General features: G+C 51.1%; 1 protein-coding gene across 1 annotated transcript in view; it reads right to left on the reverse strand.

Moving 5' to 3' along the window:
- Positions 1–889: 889 nt before the first annotated feature.
- The window catches only part of LOC127585977 (uncharacterized), a 55775-nt gene continuing 45387 nt past the window's right edge, over positions 890–11277 (reverse strand). Inside the window, exons 17-22 of the mRNA XM_052043735.1 lie at positions 10857–11185; positions 10079–10174; positions 9755–9988; positions 9365–9381; positions 9166–9281; positions 890–4510 (exon numbers count right to left, since the gene is read on the reverse strand). Of these exons, the coding sequence (XP_051899695.1) occupies positions 3159–4510; positions 9166–9281; positions 9365–9381; positions 9755–9988; positions 10079–10174; positions 10857–11185 (2144 nt within the window). The 3' untranslated portion in view covers positions 890–3158. The remainder of the gene's footprint in view (positions 4511–9165; positions 9282–9364; positions 9382–9754; positions 9989–10078; positions 10175–10856; positions 11186–11277) is intronic.

Below are 11277 nucleotides of genomic sequence, written 5' to 3' on the forward strand. Positions count from 1 at the left end.
TCAGTGACAGGACCACCCCTCTGAGCACACTGTCTCAGTTTGTCTCTGAGCGCCGCACACTTCATCTCAACTCTGTCACACTTCTGCTTTTGTCTTCTCACTTGTTCAGTTGACGCACAGACTTGCTCTTTAGATTCTTTAGTCTATCATGCTGACCGTGTAACTTGTCATGGTCTCCCTTCTTTTTTTTCACTTGTTCAGTTAGCACACAAATCTGATCTTTACGCTGACCTTGCAATGTATCACAGTTCTTATCACGCTGGTCTTGTAACTGAACACGTTCTCTCTTTCTTAGTTGTGATCTGACTGCTAACGTCCATCCAGTCTTTCCCTTTCCCTCAGGCAGTCCCTGGATCTTACCCCGTGCCCTTTTAATATCATCCAGCAGCCAGACTGCATTAGGCTCAGCACTGATGGTTATTTCGTTCGGATTTCTTCACCAGTCGTGTCCAGTTGGAATACTTTGTTTGGATAAGACATCTTCCAAACAAAGTATTGGATAAGATGTCTTATCTGTTCACACGTAACACACTGGAGGTTCCTTCTCTAATTTGGCCATGGTTTGATTCTCCTCCTACCTACACGTGGAGCAATTAATGGCCCACTTACTCACTTAGCCCGTGTCACTGGATTGCAACCGAAATTCAAACAGACAGCGCACAGCCGACTGGTACGATTTAACTTCACTTAAGAATAGAATAGAGGAGAGTATCCCTGGGTTTTACCTTCACTCTCAGACTTCCTTTATGTAGGGTGTTGAAGAAAGAACGAGGTGCTTGTCCGACATTAGGAAAATAAGGGAGGAAGTTCTCGTCTCCTGTTGAACGTGCGCACCGAAACTTTCCGTTTTGTCTGGGGTTTCTCCCATGTCCTTAACCTTCCCAGCTATTCTGCCAACTATGCCAAGCTGTTGGATCCGGAGATGACGTTGTCCAGAAGGTACTTTGGAAGTCAAGAATGAGGCCTCAAGTCTTGTGGTTACAGCATTTATTAGACATTCATAACAAAGTAATGTACAGCGACTAAGTAACCAGGAGTAACTAACTCTAACTAACGAGAACCTGTCTCATGGTCTTTCTTTGTACTGAAAAATGGTTAAAGCTGGATAGACGAATGGAGTCTCCCCTGATAAGAACAGCTTGTGAGACCACAGGCTTGATTTACACTGCATGACCTCAGACTTACAAAGAAACTACAGAAGTACAAACCAACTATACTACAAATTACTAAAAATCTACTGACATTTACAGGTGATTATACAAACATATAACCAAGCATAAAGAAAGTTAAGCTTACAAGAAAATCAACAACTTAGGTAGCAACTTAAACCCGAATCCAACAGCAGTCTTGACCTGTTGAGCAGTCCCCTCCTGTGTGGACTCATCGTCCTTTGGTTCCAGCTCCCCACTTCAATCCACCCCCTTGCCCAGCTTCAGACCATGTCCTAGAGGAATTCATGTGTGGTAATCCCGCCCCTCTCTCTCCAGTGGGACCAGTGCCACCCACTGCGTCCCCATCTCCCGGTCTGCACCATCGAGACCCCTGTGGCTTCTCTCTGGGACCTGCCTGCTGGTGACGTGGGCCGCCCTGAAATTTCCACCTCTCACGTCAAGCTGGTGGGCAGCTGGAGTCAGCTCTCGACGCCAACATCTGAACACGCAGGCTACCTCAGAGCTCTTCAGTAACAGCAACTTAGAACACAGATAATTCAATCTCCAAGGGCAACCGAGGGGCACGGGGAGAGAGCAGGAGGATGGTGCAGAGACCAAGGTGGGGTCGGCCTTGGAGCTCCTTCTGTTTCCGATGTTCCTGGAAGTAACTCGGACGGTCATCAGGCCGGAGGGGATTATGGAGAGGCGAGGATGTGGAGGAATCGGAGATGAGGTGTTCTCGGCTGGGAGGGAGTGGAGGTCAGTACACGCAGTGTTGTGGGTCGATCCAGTCCGCGCAGCTCGATTCTCGGTTGGACACGGGGAGTACCCGGTCGGACGGGGCCGCGGAGATTCACGTGTTAGCTTCAGCCCAGGCTTCTTGTGCAAACCTCTGCAGCTCTCTCCCTCCTTGTTACCTCTGGCACAACAGAGGAGTGGAATAGTCCAAAGATTCGAACCGCTCGAAGGCTAGAAAGGCGTAAAATCCTTTTGCGATTCCATCATTTCTCCAAGACACGCAGCTTCATTTAGTAAACCGTCTGCCAAAAGTTGCAGCCGGTTGTCAGGGATCGCGTGACTGTTGAGGAAGGGAGAGAGCAGCAAACTGACTTCAGGCAAAGGGAAGGGGAGGGTCCTGGAAGGTGAGGGTCCTGGAAGGTGAAGTGCAAGGTCAGTCTCCAGGGCGGGGGTCCAAGAACACCTCGGGTTTCTGCAAGCTTTAACACTCAAATGGACTTTGTTTTTTTTACTTTTGTGTTCTTTCTTGTAAAAATTGTGTATAATTTATGTTTAATTTACTTCATTTGGAGTTTGAGGAGATTCAGTACATCACGAAAGACTCTGACAGATTTCCACAGATGTACAGTGGGGAGCATTCTGACCGGTTGCATCACTGCCTGGTGTGGAGGCTCCAATGCACAGGATCGCAAGAGGCTGCAGGGGGTTGTAGACTCAGCCAGCTCCATCACGGGCACAACCCTCCCCACCATCGAGGACATCTTCAAGAGGCGGTGCCTCAGGAAGGCAGCATCCATCACCAAGGACCCCCACCACCTGGGACATACCCTCCTCTCGTTACTACCATCGGGGAGGAGGTACAGGAGCCTGAAGACCCACACTCAACGTTTCAGGAACAGCTTCCTCCCCTCCACCATGAGATTTCTGAACAATCTGTGAACCCATGAACACTACCTCGTTATTCCTTTTTTTTGTGCACTATTTTTGAAATTTACAGTAATTGTCTTTGCACTGTACTGCTGCCGCAAAACAACACATTTCACATTGTATTAATCAGTGATAATAAATCTTATTCTGATTAATGTATGTTTATCTTGTGAATGCTGCTTATCTGATACTCTGTGCCTGTGATGCTGCTGCAAGTAAGTTTTTCATTGCACCTATGCCTACGGCAATAAATTCGACTTTGACTTTTATGGCACACACCACTGGCTGAAATGAACTGGGAAACGCCGTTCGTGAAACATTATCAGGCTCCGTAGCGGCGGATCAGCAGCTGCGAGGACGAGACCACTGCCACCACGACACGGTGGCAATGCCCAGAGCGACCGCAGAGAGCTCCGCGTTGCCCACCAGCGCACACCACACTGCGTTGTAGGCCAGCAAGCCTGCCACAGCCCACGGGTTCTGGATGGAGACCCTCAAGGTCAAGTTCAAGCCAACGACACCTGATGCGATCCAGAATATGCCCAAGAACGGAGAAGAGCACAGCAGGACAAGGCACAAGCCGACATAACCCTGGATGCCACAACACCACCAGCAGACCTTCGAGACATTGCAACAGCCCAGCAGTGACAAGCATGTGCTGGCGTGTCCCAGCACACCACAGCAGACCCACCAGATCCATACACCATTGTCCAATAACCACAAGAGTCCAACGGAGCCCCCAAAGCTCAGCAGCAGCCAGGAAGGAAGCACGTAACCCCTCAGAGACAGGCACAATCCACCAAAGCTCAGTGCAACCAAGCAGATCCCAGGGAGCCCAGCACAAGCCAGCAGGAAGCAAGAGAGCCCAGCATGGCCCAGCACGCCACAGTGCACCCAGGAGATCCCAGCCAGCCTCTGTCGACCCAGCAGGGACCAGCACAGGCTGGAAAATCCCAGCATAGCGCAGCAGACCAAGTACACCTCAGTGAAGTTGGCTCTGCCTGGCTGGGCAGCGGCCAGGGAGACCAGCAGGGTGAAGCAGAGCCAGGTCCAGCGCCAGTCCAGCTGCAGGTCCCCGCGGTTACTGGACGGGGCCCCGACGGTGGCATCCCCAGGCTCAGGGTCCGACTGGCCGGCAGGGCCGGGAACTCCAGCGGAGGCGCGCAGCAGCTGGAGCGGCTCGGAGTCCCTGCCACCCACATTCGGCCCGGGGCTGAAGAAAGGGAAGAGCTTCTGGGTGAACTTGTCACTGTAGGTGTGGAGATGGGACATCCCTTCGGCGTTGTAAAAGGACACCTGGCCTCCCTCATAATCCAAGTAAACTCCGATCACCTGAGGCTTCAGGTCCAGGGGGAGCTCATCCAACGTGGTGGGGAAGGTCTCGTACTTCACTCCGTCCCTGAGGCCCAGGGTCCAGTACCCGTTGGCGGGTGACAGGACGATGTCCCCCTTCCTGTTAGCCGACTCACTCACCACACCCAGGGTCCAGGAGGTGTTGTGGCCCACCCTCACCTCCCAGTAGTGCCTCCCGGTGACGAACCCGTCGAGGGCAAGGACGCAGGGGCTGGGGTCAAACCTCCGCGGGTCATCGGGCAGTTGGCGCCTCTTGGCTCCGTGCCCCACACTGGTCAGGTCCACGGATAACATCAGCCACGGGCTCGCGGTGGCAGGATTCAGGGTCAGCCTGTCGGAGCCTGTGCAACACAACAGAAGGTGGGAGGGGGTCAAGGCCACGCACTCTATCCGAGTCAGCTAGGGACTCCATGGTACCCCAAGGCTGATCACTGCAGCAACCTTTAACTCTGCGGCCGGACATTTTACAAATGCAGAGCAGGACACAGTCACCTCCAACTACCCCCAGCCCCCACCACCGAGGGACATTGAAGAGTCACTTAGATAGATACATGAATTATAGAAAAATAGGGGGCTATGTGAGATGGAAGGGTTAGATAGATCTTAGAGCAGGATAAAATGTCGGCACAACATTGTGGGCCGAAGGGCCTGTACTGTGCTGTAGCGTTCTATGTTCTATGTCGAAAACAGCAGCAATGTTCAAAAATGAACCTGAGATGAGATGGGCAAAGTTCGGACTAGACAGGTGAGTGGTTCGGGGGGATGTCGGGCAAGCAGGCATCAACTAACAGTCTGCCCCGTGTAAGATGGGCCACTGACCGGCCCAGAGGGTCACCTCTGCCCAAAGGTGTACATCGACCCCAGAACGTACCCGCGTACCCCCTCCAGAAGGTATCCACCCCACTGCGAGGTTTCCCCTACGCCCAGAGTGAACAGAGTTATTCCATCCCCAACAACCCCGACGTCACAGGGGCACTGGGACGGCAGTTGGAACATGTAGGGATGCAAGAGTGGACTCTGCCCAGTACGTCAGGGGCACATCCCTCCCCGCCATCGGTGGTATCTACAGGAGGCGCTGCCTCAGGAAGGCAACATCTATAATCAAAGAGCAACAATCTGCTGGGGGAACTCAGCGGGTTAAGCAGCATCTGTAGGGGGGAAAGGAACTGTCGACGTTTCGGGTCGAAAGCCTGCCTCAGGGCTGAGAGGAGACATGGCCAGGATACAGAGGAGAGGGGGAGGGGGTGAGAGAGGAGTCCGAGGTCATCGGTGGACTGAAAGATGACGGGCAGGTTGCACCAGGTGGGGGAGAGGAGAAGGGGCAGGTGGGGGACCAAGTTGGCGGGGGTGGAAATGTGGGTGAACTGTGTCTGTGTGTAGTGGGTGGATGGAACCGGGAGGGGGAGGGGGATGAAGATGGATGATGGGGGAGGTGGGGGGGGGATGGGGCTGGAGGATGTGTTGGGGGAAAGGGGATAAAATTGGGAGGACCACAGGAGGATCAGAAGCTCTGGAGGGGGTGGGGGGAGGAGGAGGAAAGGGGGTGTTCAGTGAAGTCAATTCTTGGGTCAAAATGGGACCTGCGCAGCTCTTGTCAGGAGGCGTCTGCAGAGCTCAGCGCTGACCATGGCAGAGAAAGGGAGGGGTTCAGGGGGGAGGGGGCAGGCTGCTCTCCGGTGTGTGGGCGCCCCACGTAAACCAGGCCAATCGATTCTGAGGGCCATTGTGAGATGTTTGGCCGATGGGTGTCCAACGGCACGAGGGGCTGTGTTATGCGAGACAGTTAGATACGTCTACCCTATGGGACCTAAAACCATAGAATACTACAGCACAGAAAACAGGCCATTCGGCCCTTCTAGTCTTGTGTTGAAACTTTATTCTGCTAGTCCCATTGACCTGCACCCAGTCCATAACCCCTCCAGACCTCTCCCGTCCATGTATCTATCCAATTTATTCTTAAAACTTAAGAGTGAGCCCCCATTTACCACGTCAGATGGCAGCCCGTTACGCCACCCTCTGAGTGAAGAAGTTCCCCCTAATGTTCCCCCTAAACGTTTCCCCTTTCACCGTAAAGCCACGTCCTCTTGTACTTATCTCTCCTAATCTGGGTGGAAAGAGCCTGCTCGCATTTACTCTGTCTATACCCCTCATCATTTTGTAAACCTCTATCAAATCTCCCCTCATTCTTCTGCGCTCCAAGGAATAAAGTCCTAACCTGTTCAATCTTTCCCTGTAACTCAACTCCTGAAGACCCGGCAACATTCTAGTAAATCTCCCCTGCACTCTTTCAATCTTACTGACATCCTTCCTGTAGTTAGGTGACCAGAACTGCACACAATGCTCCAAATTTGGCCTCACCAAAGTCTCATACAACCTCACCATAACATCCCAACTCCTGTACTCAGTACTTTGATTTATGAATGCCAGGATGCCAAAAGCCTTCTTTACAACCCTGTCTACCTGTGACCTGGCGTTAGTGCAGGACGTGGTGCCAAGGGAGAAGAGCAGCCGTGATCCTATTGGTGGAGCCAGCACGAGACACAGGAGACCGCAGGTGCTGGACCTGGGAGCAACACACGATGTGCTGGAGGAACTCAGCGGGTCGAGCAGCGTCTGTGGGGCGGGGGGGGAGGAATTGTCGACAAACCCTGAACGGCCTGCTCCTTGTCTGATGTAGCGGGAGGGGTGGGGTGGTGGTGGAAGGGTGGGGGGAAGGGGAAACAGATGGAGTGGGAGTACTGGGTCCCAGGAACACCCGTGGCTGAATTACACAGAAAGAGGCCACTCATCACACCTGTTCTATGTGAGCCTGCCCCAGTCATTCCCCAGCACAGGCCTCTGTTCCACCTTCACGCGGTGACCCATCCTCCTTGAGACGTCTCCGCATCGCTCCGTGCAACCACTCCCTGTGGGAATGTTGATGTACACCCCGCTCTTTGGGTAAAGGAGCTTCTCCTGATCACCCCCGATGAGGGGGTGATGTGCTAGAGGTCCGTCGTGAGACAAAGTGGGTCTCACCGCAAGAAACTGCAGAGAGATGTGGACACAGCCCAGCGCATCAAGGACACCAGCCTCCCCCCCTTGGACTCTGTCTTTACCTCTCATTGTCTTGGTGAAGCAGCCGGCATAACCAAAGACCCCACCCACCCGGGACATTCCCTCTTCTCTCCTCTTCCATTGGGTAGAAGATACAGGAGCCTGAGGGCACGTACCACCAGACTTAAGGACAGCTTCTACCCCACTGTGATAAGACTATTGAACAGTTCCTTTATACAATGAGATGGACTCTGACCTCATGATCTACCTTGTTGTGACCTTGCACCTTATTGCACTGCACTTTCTCTGTAGCTGTGACACTTTACTCTGTACTGTTACTGTTTTTACCTGTACTACATCAATGCACTTTGTACTGACTCAATGTAACTGCACTGTGTAATGAATTGACCTGTACGATCGGTTTGTAAGACAAGGTTTTCACTGGACCTCGGTACAAGTGACAATAATAAACCAACACCAATGACAATAAACTCGACTTTGACTTTGGGAACATGGGCAGAGAAAGGGCGGATGGAGTTTAATCCAGACATGCGAGAGGTGTTGCACTTTGGGAGGTCAAATGTAAGAGGAAAGTATACAGTTAGTGGCTGGATACTTAGGAGCATTGGGGTGCAAGTCCATAGCTCCCTGAAAGTAGCAACACAAGTAGATAGGGTGGTAAAGAAGGCGTACAGCATGCTTGCCTTCATTGGTCAGGGTGCTGAGTATAAGAGTCAGGAAGTCATGTTGCAGCTGTATAAAACCTTGGTTAGGCCACATTGGGAGTATTGTGTGCAGTTCTGGTCGCCCCATTACAGGAAGGAGGTGGATGCTTTGGAGAAGGTGCAGAGGAGGTTTACCAAGATATTGCCTGGTTTAGACAGTATTAGCTATGAGGAAAGGTTGGACAAACTTGGATTGTTTTCTCTGGAGTACCGAGAGCTGAGGGGAGACCTGATAGAGGTTTACAAAATTATGAGATTTAGAGAATCCTTCTCCCAGGGTGGAAATGTCAAATACTGGAGGGCAGAGGTTTAGGGTGAGAAGGGGAAAGTTTAAGAAGATTTACAGGGCAACACACGGAGAGTGGCGGGTGTCTGGAACGGGCTGCCAGGGGAGGTGGTGGAAGCAGGTACGACAGCAGCACTTAAGAGGCATTCAGACAGACACATGAACGGACAGGGAATGGAGGGATACAGATGGGATTAGTCTGGATTGGCATCATGGTCAGCACAGACATTGTGGGCCGAAGGGCCTGTGCTGTTCTATGTAAAGTATCCTGGACGATAATTATCCTTTACTAACAACACTGAGCAGATAATCCGGTCAGTCCCTCTGCTGCTGGGGGATCTTGCTGGTTGAACTTTGATATTGGTGACAATAGGGGACTGTTCTCTGTCAGTGTAAACTCAGAGTCATACAGCACGGAAACAGGCCCTTTGGCCCAACTGGTCCATGCTGACCAAGATTCCCACCTAAGCTGGTCCCATTTCCCTGCGCTTGGCCCATATCCCTCTAAACATTTCCCATCTATGTACCTGTCCAAGTACCTTTTAAATGTTGTTAATGTACCTGCCTCAACCACTCCCTCTGGCAGCTTGTTCCATATACGGACCTTTCTCTGAGTGAAAAAGTTGCCCCTCAGGTTCCTGTTAACTCTCTCCCCTCTCACCTTAAACCTGTGCCCTGTAGTTCTTCATTCCCCAAACACTGGAAAAAGACTGTGTGCATTCACCCGCTCTAAGCCCCTCACGATTTTCAACACCTCTATAAGATCACACCTCATTCTCCTACACTCCACTGAAAAATGTCCCAACCTGCTCACCCTCTCTCCATAACTCAGTCCCTCGAGTCCCGGCAACATCCTCGTAAATCTCCCTCTACACTCTCTCCAGTGTAATGGCATCTTGGGACTGCCTGGGGCTGGGAATGGCTCCAAGGACAGGCCTCCCTTTCTTACCTGGTCTGAAGATATCTCTCAATTCTTTCCACACACTGTACTTTAAAAGGTCTTTCGATAAGTTCAGGGAGAGACCTTCAGATATGTCGTCGAGCGGCCTCAAATTTTGTGGATACCTGTGCACATAGAAAGACACTAACAACACTCAAGCAAAACAGATGTCCCAACATTGAACTTCTTTGGATAATTAATTACTTACCTTAGCTCTGAAAATCCCTTCAAAAACAGAAAGAAAAGTTAATTTCACCACGAGTGGAAAGTTCAATTGCACCGTCTAGACAAATCACATAGTTTCTTCAACCGATTGCTCAACTAAATTAAAATTATACCTTGGCAAGCAATTAGCTCAAAAATCAGATGCTTGACACGGGGACTCATACACATACCAATCTGTAAAACAGCCTTAATCTCCCCACTTCCAATAATTACAGGAATATATCATCGTCTGTTTTCAATGAATCAGCTCCCACTTCCGATAATTACAGGAATATATCATCGTCTGTTTTCAATGAATCAGCTCTCAGCTCCGCAACATTCTCTAATTTAACTTCATAACCTGAATCACGTTCGCCCACCCCACACCCCGTACCTGCAGGGACCTGAAGTTGTCGTCCTCCTGCAGCAGGGCTTCTGCCTTCGCCACTTCTGCTCCGATGTGGGTCAGACTTTCCTGGATCTCTACCAGTCTTAGTTCCATCCTTTTCAAAACGTTCTGCTTCTTTTCTTCCAGTCTGTCCGCCACACCTTTAGCTTTTCCTCTCAGGAGCTGCGCCATTTCAGCAAAGCAGAGTCTGACCTGGTCCATCTCAGTCACAAAGGCTCTCTGCGAGGCAGACAGACCCCAGTGTCAGCAGACAGATAATGCGAGGGCAAGTCACTGGGCGGCTGTGGAGGCAGCATCCGTTGGACTCACCTCCACCTCAGCGATGCGCCACTTCTGTTTAAGCTGGGCCCTGGCACAGGCTTTCTGCATCTCCTTCAGTCTGCCCCAGGTCTCCCTCAGTGTGACCTACCATCAAAGAGACAAAATGGCGTGCTGAGTTTGGACAAGGGGCACACCGGCCTATTAGATCTTCCAGCTTCAGTGAGAGCCACATGCAACACCCTCCCCCCCCCCCCAACAAAGTTTTCCACCTGTAGACGCCATTTACCCAAACATTGACTCCTGCAATCTCCAAATTGGGGCTTCTGGCCCCCACCCCGCCTCTAACCGTTCCACTCCCGTCTCTCGCCATTGGCCCAGGAGGTCCACCCCCCCCCCCCCCCCCCAGACCAATGGGAAAGTCAGCAGGCTCTCCATTCCAGACTGGATACTCCCTGATGGGCAGCCTGCCTTCCCCCTGCATTGCTATGGAACAGCAAGCAAAGAATTCAATTAAAGCATAAACATTATTGCTGCTGTGACTTTTCTTCTTCAGGGCAATGGGCAGGAGATTTTTTTTCAATCCCTGGAAGTTACAGGACAATCCTGAAGAATTGGCACATCTCCTTCAGTAGCTGCAGGAAGTTCTCGGGAGTTTACTCCATAAATCCTTCCCGAGAAAACACCAGAGTGTATCTATATACTATGACAGGTACATACAGTACATACACATATGCATTATAGCACAGACATACACACTCAGAATGTACACGTGAACTCCTGAGCAGATGGATAAGTAGTGAACCCACGCACAATGTATAACACATACCATTGTGTGTAAAATATACCTGTTAATAAGGGTAGAACTTGAAGGGTTATTGAAGGTTTGATCAGGAATAAAAGGAAACACGTAACAGGTATAGGAAACTGGAATAGAGTGGGTTTCGAGGAATATATAGGGTGTAGGGAAGAACTTAGGGGCACAACAAGCGGCCATGAAATATCTTTGACAAGTAGGATTAAGGAGAATCCCAAGACATTCTACAAGCGTGTCAGGAGCAAGAGGAGAGCCAGGGAGAGAGTGGGCTCCCTGAGAGACCAGAGGGGGTAATTGATGTGTCGAGCCAGGGGTGTGGGCGAGGTCCGAAACGAATACTCCTCATCTGTATTCACCAAGGAGAAGGATGTGGAAGTGAGTGAGTGCGGTGAGGGGTATGTGGATACTCTGGAACAGGAAGGAGGTGTTAGAT

Source organism: Pristis pectinata, chromosome 34, assembly GCF_009764475.1.
Source record: "Pristis pectinata isolate sPriPec2 chromosome 34, sPriPec2.1.pri, whole genome shotgun sequence".
Taxonomy (NCBI): domain Eukaryota; kingdom Metazoa; phylum Chordata; class Chondrichthyes; order Rhinopristiformes; family Pristidae; genus Pristis; species Pristis pectinata.